Source organism: Pteropus alecto, unplaced genomic scaffold, assembly GCF_000325575.1.
Source record: "Pteropus alecto unplaced genomic scaffold, ASM32557v1 scaffold338, whole genome shotgun sequence".
NCBI classification, from domain to species: Eukaryota; Metazoa; Chordata; class Mammalia; order Chiroptera; family Pteropodidae; genus Pteropus; species Pteropus alecto.
In genome coordinates this window covers 2,167,815-2,180,831 of record NW_006441995.1, presented here as the reverse complement: position 1 = coordinate 2,180,831, position 13,017 = coordinate 2,167,815, and the positions used below count along the sequence as shown (strand labels likewise).

At 31.9% G+C, this 13,017-nt stretch overlaps 1 protein-coding gene across 2 annotated transcripts in view; it reads left to right on the top strand.

Moving 5' to 3' along the window:
• Nucleotides 1–13,017, top strand: part of FYB1 (FYN binding protein 1) — an 84,371-nt gene that overhangs the window by 66,363 nt on the left and 4,991 nt on the right. Inside the window, exons 11-15 of one of the 2 annotated variants that reach the window (XM_006919504.2) lie at nt 92–229; nt 1,796–1,821; nt 3,574–3,640; nt 6,205–6,295; nt 7,272–7,434. In XM_006919504.2, coding sequence (XP_006919566.1) covers nt 92–229; nt 1,796–1,821; nt 3,574–3,640; nt 6,205–6,295; nt 7,272–7,434 — 485 coding nt within the window. The remainder of the gene's footprint in view (nt 1–91; nt 230–1,795; nt 1,822–3,573; nt 3,641–6,204; nt 6,296–7,271; nt 7,435–13,017) is intronic. The other variant, XM_025052161.1, reaches the window with a different exon arrangement.

The window sequence follows — 13,017 nt, the reverse complement described above, 5'->3', positions numbered from 1 at the left end:
ACAGTATAATTAGAAGAAATCTGAATGTCCACCCAATGTCTTCATGTTCCACTGACTATTCCATTCTGATCAATGCCTGCATGCTCCTAAGCTCCACGTTACAGGTTGAAGAGAAGATTAACTCATGGTCCTGGGGGATTTTGAAGATGTTAAAGGGAAAAGATGACAAAAAGAAAAGTATACGAGAGAAACCTAAAGTCTCTGAGTCAGACAATAATGAAGGTTCATTGTAAGAGTCGACCAAACAAATTCAGTGCACAATAACTACACTAATATCAAATTAATGAAATGCTACTAATATTTTATAACCAATAACCAAATTCTACAGGCTTAAACCATTTTAATATTATTTTCCATTAGTCATCTTTTACTCATTTACTGTCTCACCCTTAAACTCATGCATTTACAGAGGAGCACAAAGTATTTAAAAACCATTATATGATTCAAAGATGTATTTTGCTTTCCCTATAAACATGCACAAACACATACACGCATACATCCATGTACACACACACCCCCTCACACACTCATACACGCACTCCACTTAATAGGACTTTTTTCAACTATAGCATCACATATAAAAACTTACAATTCCAATGCCACATTTTATTATATAGTATTTTATATTGACTACTCCTCAAACTATAAATACTCTATTAAAAATTAATTGCTAGAAATCAAGGACACAATTTGGAATCTCTTCTCTCTAAATGCAATATTTAAAGTCTTTGAACTCTCTTCCACAATAGCGACATATTCTATTTGAATTATATATTTATCCTCTACTAAATTAATTCTAAATATCTTCAGTTAGTCTAAATAAAAATTAATATATGAATTTTCTCTTTCCATCCTAACATAACCCAACATAATTTAGTATATATTCTGCACATATAAATTTGAAGGATTATAATCATGTTAGCTGGTACCTTCTGTGAGACACTAAAATGATACTTAGTAAAAGGACACTAAAATCATAACTAACAAATAACAAATCTTCTCTTGATGCATTATTCATTAATATAGTCCTTACTTAGAAATAAAAGCAGAGATTATTTTTTCCGCTCCAATTGCACACAACCTAATTCTGATTTTGGATCATTTGAACTAATGATCTCTCACACTTTTGTATAACTGTACCATTCTTCCAGTGATGTGTGTGTGTGTGCTTAAAGTTCAGAAAGTAATAAAAACAAAGGTTTTTTTCTGTTGCAACTAAATGCCACCCGATCCTGATTTCAGATCACTTCTATTAATAAGCTCTCCTTGACTTTTTTTCAGTAAATATTCCTCTCTTATTCACCATTCTCCTGTTTTGGGATATGTATATTGGGGAAACATGGTCATATAAAGATTCCTATGACCTTTGTTAATTTCTACTCTGCATATCTACTCTTTGAGTCAAATAAATAGTTTTGGACCTGAGAGCTATGCCACAATGACTCCAAAATATTGAGTCCATTTAGTTTACTTTGGTGTGACAATATATCCAAATTTCACAGAACAAATCTGAAAACATTGTTCCAATGGTCACGGGCAAAACAAACCACTGAATGGCTTGACTCTTGACTTTTTTGGCCAACGTCAGAGTTCAAAAAAATATTGCTAAATTCCAAATTGACGGATAGAAACTGGAACTTAGTGGAGAAATGGAGGATGAGAAAGGAATCATAGTCAACAGATTAATTAGCCTTTATGAGCCTCTAGGCTGTTACTTGTTAATGTGTCTCCTAAATGGACTGATTTCTGTGTTTATATTGGTCTGATTGTAACTGTGTTTTCATTTTCTTTTCAGTTTCCCTTCTCCTCCTAAACAATTGGGTAAGTATTAAAAACAAACCGTATATTATATATCTCATTTCTTGCAGATAGTGTAATGGGAAAGCATTGGATATAATCACTATATCTTGATTAAAGTCCTAACTCTGAAAGTAAATGTGAAACAGTTTCTTCTTTGTACAATTTTAATCTGCTTATGTTTTTACCCATGCTAAGACAGACCTTTAATTTTTTTTTCTTAATTAATTAAACAAAATAAAATGTCTCACAAGCATATTTTGGGCTCTAGAAACTTTATTTTAATTTATAAATAAAATTTAAAAGCACACCAAATACAAAGAAAATCTATTCTCTCAGGTTGTTTATCTTACTTTGTTTTCAGTGTCAATTTTAAAAATATGTCAGGCACTAAATTCAAATTTATCAATAAATAATGATGAGCTTGTCTCTTGGTCTATAATTTTCAAAACATATTCAAGAAACTTAGTTCCACAAAGAGTAGGTATAAAATGTAACAAATGTGATCAATAAAGTAAAAAATGTGTTTTCTGTTTTAATTTTCTTTTGTTCTCATGTGTTCTAAGTGCACATGTATGCAATAGTAATTTTTCTTTATTTAGAAATCAATAATTTGTCATTTTTTCTACTTATGTATTATGAATTCTTCATATAGCTGAGCAAGTTTTATCCTGTGAAATTAATTAACCTGACTGGGGCGTGGAGGGAGAGAGGAAGAGAACTTTATACGTACATACAGAGAGAGGAGAGTTTTTAAAGGAAATCAAAGCCTTGCCACTACCAGAAAGCATGTAAATTTCTATGATAATAGTACTTAAAACATTTGTATTCTCTTCAACTTATCACTTCAGCTTAATTTGCTGGGGAGCATTATTAACAAGACGTCTAGGAAGAGGAGAAGTAACTGTAGATTGGGAAACTTTTGACCCAGTTAAGGTCATAGCAACTTTTCCACCAATACTGATTCTCAATATCTACTAGTATTAGAAGTGTCTTATTAATATTCTTTTCACTTTAAAGTGGTGCCACACCTAATACTACTATAAGGTAAAAATTAATGAGGAACAGAACAGTGAGTAAAAGAGAATGATAGATTGAAATGATAGATAGATAGATAGATAGATAGATAGATAGATAGATAGATAGATAGATAGATAGACAGACAAAACAGACAAGTAGACAGATGATAGATAGATGATAGATAGATAAATAGATAGATAGATAGATAGATAGACAGACAAGACAGACAAGTAGACAGATGATAGATAGATGACAGATAGATAAATAGATAGATAGATAGATCGATAGATAGATAGATAGATAGATAGATGATATATAGACATATACATAGACATATAAATAAAATCATATATATTATCATAGCACCCTAAATCACATAAGAATCTTGATTTTAATCTCTACTGCCTACTGCCAGTGACCAACAATGTTGATTTGTTTGTCAGCAATCTACTAATCCTGCCATTCATCACAGTTGTGAATTGTCAAATAATCTCAGTCACTGTTTTGTTTTGTTTTGTTTCCTTATAATGATAATTACAATCATGGTCACTGTTTTCTTGAGATAAATTTAACTAGAGTACACAAGGAGATAAGAACCTCTCCCCTTTAAGGAACAGACAATGCTTCCAGGAGAAATGTACAAAGACCACAAGGAAACTTTTTTTTTTAATCCTTGAAACAATCTTTGTCTTAAACCCATCGTATCAAAATATGAACTAATAGTGTTTCAATATTTGCTGTTTTGTTTTTTGTTAGATGTGGGAGAGGAGGTTTATGATGATGTGGATGCTTCTGATATCCCTGGTCCCTCAGCAGAGATGAGGTAATTAAAATGTTCTCATTACAATGAAGTAATGAAAATCAGGCTGCTCAAGAAAATTCAACTAGAATAAAACTCCAGTAGGGTGTGTATCTACTATGTGAGATCATGTTCACTCTGTCTTCTTCTCCCTGATTTCTGCTCTAACTTTTCTGTCAGGTTTGTGAGTGGATAGTCCTGATCCTCCTCTTCCTTGTCTCTCCACACTCATTTGTCCTCCCCCTCTTCCAGGGGTTCTGCTCCTTGTTTCCTGAATATCCTCTGCCCTGTTACTCACTGATGTCAGCATTCATTCATCCGTTCATTTATTCACTGGGAAAGTATTTGACAGCCTGAGCACAACTACTCTCACTGATTCATCTCTTCCCTTTACTCTTACTCTTTTCTAAAAACCATTTTGTCTTGAATACACTTCTTAGTTTATATCTCAGCCTTCACCACCTTGTTCAAGCTTTTTCTGTCCTCCACAAGAAGACTTTTTCCTTTTAAGAAAAAGATGAGGATTTGTTTCTTAACAGGACTTCTAGAATGTCTCTTCTTCCTATAAGCATCAGTTTCCCAAAGGTTCCATTCTAATGAAAAAAAAAAAAAATAAGTCAATGGTAAATAGCGACATTCTTTAACTGAGCTAAGGTGTCAATTTAAATTTAGCCTAAAATTGTAAGAAAATCTAAATCAGTTAACACGAAAAGAGTAACTTGAAAACTTTTGAAATAGGAAACAATACGGTAGGATGCTTTTTTATATTCCAATAAGTATGTGAGACTCATGACACATACCACGTAAAAAACCAGGAATACCTCTCTAACTTTTTCAAGAAAAAAAGAAGGCAAATTAAAAGATCTTGGACTTGATTAAAGGATGAAAGTAACAAACGGAATACAATAAGTGATGTCTTCTGAGCTGCACTGGTAACAATGCACAAGTGAACTCGAAGTATTTATTTTTACCAAGATTGTTAAGCTCATTTTACCGAATAAGAGATAGGATCGAGATGAAAGAAACTGAAGAAAAAATGTGCTGTCATTTATATATAAAAATCAAGTTCTACAGGAAAAACAAATAAGAAAGATGAAAGGAGAATCAGTCTCCTTTTTCAGTTCTCCATGAAAGGAAAATCTAATCTTTAGTAATATGTTAGGTTTTAATATTCCTTATCTTTGGGAAGTTGCTTCATCCCTGACAGTTTTTAATGCCTTTTTATGTTTTAAATTACTATAGAAATGCCACTATTTTCCAAAAAATTGCTCTCTAGAAACCTATAGACACACACTGGCCCTTTTCTTCAAGGAAAATAAACCCCAGCTAATTAAACTTTATGTGATACGTACTGTTTTTCAGAGTCTAAAACAATTTTGTGTTCTCTAACATAGTATTCTATTTTTAAATAAGTTTCAATAAATTATTTTCAAAGATAGCTTGTAAGGAATTTTTTAGCTTTCTTGTACATTCTGATAATTCCAGAGTGCTAATCAGGGACAGTAATTCCACTACTGCCCCGAGTACCCTAAGACAGAAAGCACTGAGGGAGGAAGAAGAAACTTCAGCAGGTTACTGTGCTGTCTCATTTCACAGTGAATTAACTAAATTCTAAGATTCAAAAATTAAGAATCAAATATTTTAAATAAATCAGTTACAAACAAAACTTTGTCTTATGTCCTCTAAATAAAAAATTAATATCAGTGTTAAAAATGTTTCGTTATTCACAAATATACTGATTTTTTAAATTCCCTTCTGCAGAGATTCACAGCCCTTCCCTAACATCCCTATTAAACCCTCTCGGATGGTTCTCAACTTTGGCTGTCAAATCAGTATCACCAGGGGAGTTTTTAAAATACATATGTCTGTACCTGGATCTCATTCAGTCTAATTAATTAGAATTTAAAATTAATTTAAATTAATCGAATGTAATTAGAATTTCTAGGAATTGGGCAATGGCGATGGTAGTTTTTAAAAGCTTCCCAAGTGATCTTATATGTGGCCTGGCTGCAGAGTCACTATCTTCAGCTTATTCGCCTCTTATAACAATTGACTTTAATCCAGTTGGTATCTTTGTGATACCACCGTGGCTCCACTTTAAGTAGATATTAAAAGAAAAAATAATAACATAGAAACTTTTTAAGCCATCAAAATCCATTGTTTTCAAAATGTTCTTTTTAATAAAAATAATTTATTAATTTTTTTAAGTTTTTTTAAAATAAAACGTTTTCTATGACATTGGCCAAGACACTTAATTTTCTAGAAAGGGATGAAAAATATAGGGGGTTCAAGAATAGTTTGAATCATATGAAACCACTGATATGTAACCGTATTCAAACTATACCTCAGTGATTTCATGTGGTTCAATGTAATAGATCATCTCTTACTTCCATTTTAACTCATAATCTATATTCTCTTGAACTTCTGCATTATAAAATATCATCATTTATTACAATGACTGTACTGGATCTCTAAGAAAAGGAATTAATTAAAAATAAAATTTAATTTTATGAATAGCTTCTATTACACACTATTTTTAAAATATTTTTGAAACTAAATGTAGTTTTATGTGTGTTCTGCCATTCTAGTCAAGGAACCAAGGCCAAGACAGAAGAAAAAGATCCTAAGAAGCTAAAAAAGCAGGAAAAAGAAGAAAAAGACTTCAGGAAAAAATTTAAAGTATGTCATATTTAAATATTATACAAAGTTCAAAGTCCTAATGAAAAAAATCCTATGATTTTTAAGTTCCAAAATGCATATTTTAAAAAGTGTAATTACCAATGTCACAGTTATCCATCATAACTCCTCTATTTTCTACAAAATTTATTTTAGATTTAAATTTATTCCTATGATAAATTAAGCAAATATATACATGTACAATATGTATACTGAAATAATTATCTAAATTTAGCCATCCTTTGAACCTTGATAAAAAGGTAATATAAAAATAGAATATATAAAATAGCTGTGGTGTATCTATACAATGGAATATTATTCAGCCATGACAAAAGAAGAAAATTTTGCCATTTGTGACAATGTGGATCAACCTAATAGGCATTACGCTAAGTGAAAAAAGTCAGACAGAGGAAGATGACTACTATAAGATAGCACCTAAATGTGGAATCTAAAAAAGCCAAACTCATAAAAACATAGAGGATAATGGAAGTTTAACAGAGGCTGGAGGAGGGGTGGAAGAAATGGAGAGATGTTGGTCAAAGGTTACAAATTTTCTGTTATAAAATGAACAAGTTTTAGAGATTTAATGTACAGCATGGTAATTATAGTTAGCAATACTATAGCAAGTTGCTGAGTGAGTAAATCTTAAATGCTCTCACCACAAAAAAGAAATGGTAATTATGTGAGGTGATAGAGGTATTAGCTGAATACAGTGGTAATAATTTCATTATATATGAGTGTATCAAAGCAATAAATGTAGACCTTAAACTTAAATTTCTTTAAATTTTAAAAATAGTTATTATATTAGGTTGATAACGTTATATGTGGTTTTCTCCCCCCAAAAATGTTTCTTTAGTATTCTTACATTATCTTTTGCAAACAAGGAACTATTTATTTAGCAAAGTCTTTCTTAATAAATCTGTGAATAAATGAATTACTTCCACAACACTCATCAATAATGTATTTTTTTTCTTGGCAGTATGATGGTGAAATTAGAGTCCTATATACAACTACAATTGTGCCCTCCTTAACTTCTAAAAAGTGGGGGAACAGAGATCTGCAGGTAAAGCCTGGTGAATCTCTTGAAGTTATACAAAACACAGATGATACAAAAGTTCTCTGCAGGAATGAAGAAGGAAAATGTAAGTCACTGCTTACTCTACATAGATATGGCCCTCCAGAATTTAACAATCAAATAAGTATCAGGGATCATTTATTAACTCTTCTTGTTCTGTGCTTTGTGAATTCTGAAAAACATTATGAAACTAGAGATTTTGCTGTGTTGAAATCAATGCATTTTATTTTCATCTCTTTTCATTTCTCACCTGCTATATTTGGCACTGAGGAGTCAAGGTAGTGCCAAATTAGTGCTTCTCAAAATGTAGTCCCACAGACCCCCAGCATCAGAAGATCCTTGTGTGTGTCTTAAAATTACAGTTGCCTGGATCCACCCTTGACTTACAGAGTCATAAGCTCTTGGGGGTCAAATGGAATCTGCAATCAAAACTTTAAACCTAGTTTATTCTTATGTACACTGGTTCTGAAATTATATAGCATATGTCACACCGAGAATTTCCAGTTTTCCTACCTTGCAAATTCACTCATTTTTATTTTCTATTTGGACATGCTTAATATGACATACTATTTCACATGAATATGAGTCCCTGTCCTCTTTGACTCTATCAGCTATTAAAGCAGACAGAAATGCTTTTGTTACATTTTAAAAGGAAGCTTATTTCATTTAAAGTTCAGGGAAGAGTAATTCAAAATTGTGTTGTCCTCTATTTAAAATTGGACAGCCAGCATGACTGCACCATATCAGCTAGGTTAGTCTGAGTAGAAAACATAAACTCTGAGTCAAATTTTAATGACAGGAAGGTGACTCAGGGACAGGAACTGAAATGGAGCTTTAAGAACAAAACACGATGACTCAAGAATGGGGAAAATAGACCTAAAGTTATCATGGAGGAGGTATGTTTGGCATTTTAAAGGAGAAAATGGAATGTGGTTACAAAGGATAAAAGGCAGGGGAAGTGTAGTATTAAGACTCAAAGTTCACTGGAGATAATGTGTAGATAGAGCTCTGAGAGACAAAGAAAAGCCCCTTTTAGACAAGCATTTGAGAGGATGTACCCTAAGGAATAACCTTCAATGCGGAAAAACTATATACCTTAAAAGTTCATCAAAAACATTAAAAATGTTCAGAATTTTAAAATTATTAAACAACTTAGGACAATATGCCAAATTGAATATTTTCCATGATGATTATGATAATAACATGAGGAAATATTCAAGAGTAAAAGAAAGAAGGATCTGCTTCATGTGGGACAGGATTTACAGGCATTTTAAAAATTATATACTGCCTCAAACTCCACCCTCTGGAACCCGAGGCCAGTGTCCCTGGTATCAGTGTGGGCACTGAGCTAGTCATAATTCTAAAGGAATAGTAGCACAGTTCTCTTAGACAAGGTCGTTGTCTCTGCAGAACGAACAGTGGCCTTGCTTCTAGACAGTCTTCACTGTGTATTTTAAAACAACAAAAATAACACAAAGCTCTTTTGACCTGTAATTTAAAGATTGTAAACGTCAGGCAATGATATTTTTTGTGTAAGCTTTTTTGGGGGGGGGATCATAGCTTGTTTTATTTCATGCTATAGAATTAACATATTAAAATTATATAAATAAAAAATCAAACTAAACTAATAGTAATTGATTAGGGTGTTGGCCCAAGTAAAATGTTTTCTTTCTTTTACTTTTCAAATTATTTCACATTTTTCACAGCAGAAAATTGTCCTAGTATTTGTCATGTGGACATGACTCCAGTGCACAAGCTTCAGACATATCTTGCCATGCAGTTCTGAGACACCTGTCCCTAGCAATAAATCCCATCTAGAGCAATGCTCCTCAGTTCCAAAGAGCATACCCATCACACAGAGACTTTTGATTGATTGATTGATCGATCTATTTATTTTCTTCTGAAAAAAATTTTTTATTATGGCAACATTGGTTAACAAAATTCACTAAGTTTCAAGTGTACAATTCAACAGTAAGGCATATTTATATATATATATATTGCATTGTGTATTCACCACCCATAGTTAGATTTCTTTCTGTCACCACACCATATATTTGACCCCTTTTACCTCATCTACGTTCCTCTCCCCCACTCCCTCCTACCCTCTGGTAACCACTAGTCTACTTTTCATGTCCATGAATCTCTATTTGTCCTGTTTGTTTGTTGCTTTTAGGTTTATCTCCCACAGATAAGTGATATCATGTGGTTTTCAACTTTTTCTGTCTGGCCTATTTTGCTTAGCATGATTATCTCAAGGTCTATACATGGAGACTTTTAAATATGCGGATTCTAATTCAGTAGGTTTGAAGTGAGGCATAACATTCTGCATTGTATCAAGCTCTCAGTAATTGATGCCGCTGGTCCATGGAACAGGCTCTGAGTAACAAAACTGTAGATGTCCTCAGCAATAAACATGTATGGATATAGATATAAATGAACAGGAATAGACATAGCACCAGAAACAGAAATTCGGAGGCGACTCCTTTCTTCCTAGGAATCAGTGGATCTTAATCTCATCAACTATTTCCCATCTGCAGCTGACACTCCAGAATTACAAACTACTTACTTGTCATTTCCTTAATAAATTACACTATTTCATCCTATGTTATTTTATTCTACTTGGAATGCCCACAATTGTCTATTAAAACAACCCAGTTGTCATCTAAAATTGGAAGCACACCCACTCCCTACTCCCCAGCTGCCCATCACAATTAATATCTCCCCTGCTCCACCATGCTACTATTTCCATTGCTGTAATCATCCTTATTGTTTTTCCAACCTATTATTCTTATTAGATTCTGAACTTGAGAGTAGCTTCAATGAAATGTTCTCAACATTATTGTGCCAACACATTCTACAGTGCCTGGCGCCTTGTTTAGGGCTTGCTGAATTGAATTTGACAATTTGGAGATTGCAGTTGAATAACCAGATGAAAGTCTGACATATAGACACAGCAAAATATCTGTTGAATAGTTTAACTGGTTAGAAAACAGAAGTTCTCTGTCTTAGCCTTAGTAATTTGGTTCACTTATTGTGTATCATTTGGGAGACTAAATCTTTCAGTTCCTTATTTCTATAAGGCATTTGCAAACCAACACCATGGTGACTGAAACATTTTCTTTACTCTCCATTCTTCTTTAATCCATCAAAGAAAAGAAAACATAACTTACTTAAACCTAAGGTTGGTAATGGTAGAAACTAGAAGCTAAAGCATTAACAATAATCCCTTCCCATTGTGGAGTGGAGTAAAGCCACTTTTACAGGCTTATCGCATTTGATCAAGTCTCACCCACTGATCTGGGTGAGGCGCGTATTGCAGAGGCATTGAGATCTTAAAATATATATTCCTGGCACATTCCCAAATACTTGGAATTTCTCCCTAATATTTGAATGTATTCCACAACTCAATTTCTCATAAACTGTAAGTTTTCCCACCTCCTGTCACTGGAGAAAATTTTTCTACAAAAAATATGAAATGAGACATGAGCTGAGTTATTTGTGGATAAAATGTTTTCCATTTCCTTTGGGCATCAAAGAAAGAGAAATTCTATAGGTGCTTTGGATTTTTCTAAATCCAATTAATCATTTCTTTGCTTCAGTGATTTTGTTTTCAATTATAAAACAGCACATGCTCTCTGAAGAAATTTTTTTTTAATTCAGAAATTTGAAAAATCCTGATTTGAAGCCTCAGAAATATACATACATAGAGATATATATGCACATATATTTATATTTATAGATGTATATAGAGGATACATATACACATAGAGAATATATAGAGAAATGTTATATATATTCACATAGAGAAATAAGTGTATATACATATATATTTATACATATATAGATGACATTTTATAAAACTCAATAATTATAATAATTTATATTCAATGTTATACACTGCATTTTGGTTTTCTTTCTATTATATTATGAGAATTTTCTCTTAAAACTGAACATTGTTCCATTTGCCTGGATAAAACTATGCAATATGATTTTATTGTCCTTAAACTACATGAGGCCAAATTGAGTAAATTTAACTTTATTTCTGGACTTGCTCACAACAAATGAAATAAAAATGAAATAAAAATAAAAGCTGTCATTTCTATTGAGAAAAAAATTGAAAATATTAGAATGAATATATTTTCCATTTTTCAAAAGATGATTTTGTATTTCCTGGGTAATTTCATATTCACAACACCCCTGTGAAAGGTGAGTCATTAGTCCTGGGACACATGTGCACTGTAGCAAGCAAATGTTTTGGAAAGAAATTAACTGACACATATGGGGGGTGGGTGTTAGTTTCTTAACTAGCTCTACCCCACCACATATTTCAAAACATTTCTTTCAAGCCACGGTGTTCTGTTCTATGAATGTGAGGTTTCCAAATAATAATTTCTTAAGGCTAATTGAACATGGTGGCCATTCTACATGGTAAAAAACCATGAGGTATTTTTTATTTATTTCATTTGTTTGTATGTTTTATTGATATTCCCTTATGGTGGATGTACCTGTGAGCAAAGAGAGCATTTTTATACTGAAAAAAAAAAAAAAAAGTTATCTCTAGGAACTATAATGAAGAGATTATATAAAATCTTATGGTAAGTCACTTGTTTTGACACTGTCATGAATCATACTTTAACAGAATTAAATTTTAGCAAAGATTTTTGAAGGTACTAGACAGCAAAACCTATGCTGTATTAAAAGTCATCAACCCTGTAAAAATGCTATTTAATAGTAATTTTATAGCTAATGAGCCCCAAATTATCACATCATTTTAGGAAACTAAAATAGAGCAGCACAGTACCATCCCACACTCCATTACCTTGATACATTTTTCTTAAATAATATTCACAAGCATTGATGTTTATGTGTCACACATATACACAATAACAGTGAAGTATTCAACAAAAGAGAAAGTTATTCCTTAGAACTCTTGAACAGACAAGATATAAGAGGAAATGTAATAGGGGTTTGAGGATTTAAAAGAATATATTTTTTGTAATTAACTTTGTGAAGTTAGATAAGCTGTCTGTCAGGAATTATTAACTTTAGTCATGTAAAGGAATGTTTTAGTGCTTAATTACAGATAGTGTTTTATCCAAGTCTACAATTTTAGCATTATTGAGTTTTTAAAAGTAGATTACCCAAAAGCACAAAAAATAAAACCATTTAATTTTCAAAAATGATTATATTCTCTTTGTTTTTATCATTATTTCTCTTAATCTACTAGATTAAAAAAAGAAAAAGAAAAATATTTGATGCCAGAATAATTCAAATCTCTGACAACACTTTATAATTTCTTATACATTTCTCTAATTTTCTATCTTCTAATTTTAGTTCAGAGACTTTATGAAGCCCCAATATCTCACAATGAGATTGAAGTCATTGTTAAAAGCTTCAGTTTATATGTGTCGTTATTTTTAAATTTTTAACTTGAAATATGAATATATCATGGTAACACTTACTATTGTATTATTTTCCAATTTATTTTAAGAGAAAATTCAAAATGGAAACAGAACCATCAATTTTAACTAATGGAAAAAACTTTGTAACTATTACTATCTGTAGAGAACTATTCACATTGTATTTTAGCTCACAGACATAAGTACAGGTAAAGATAGATTTCAGTTATTGGAATCTGACACTAAATCCA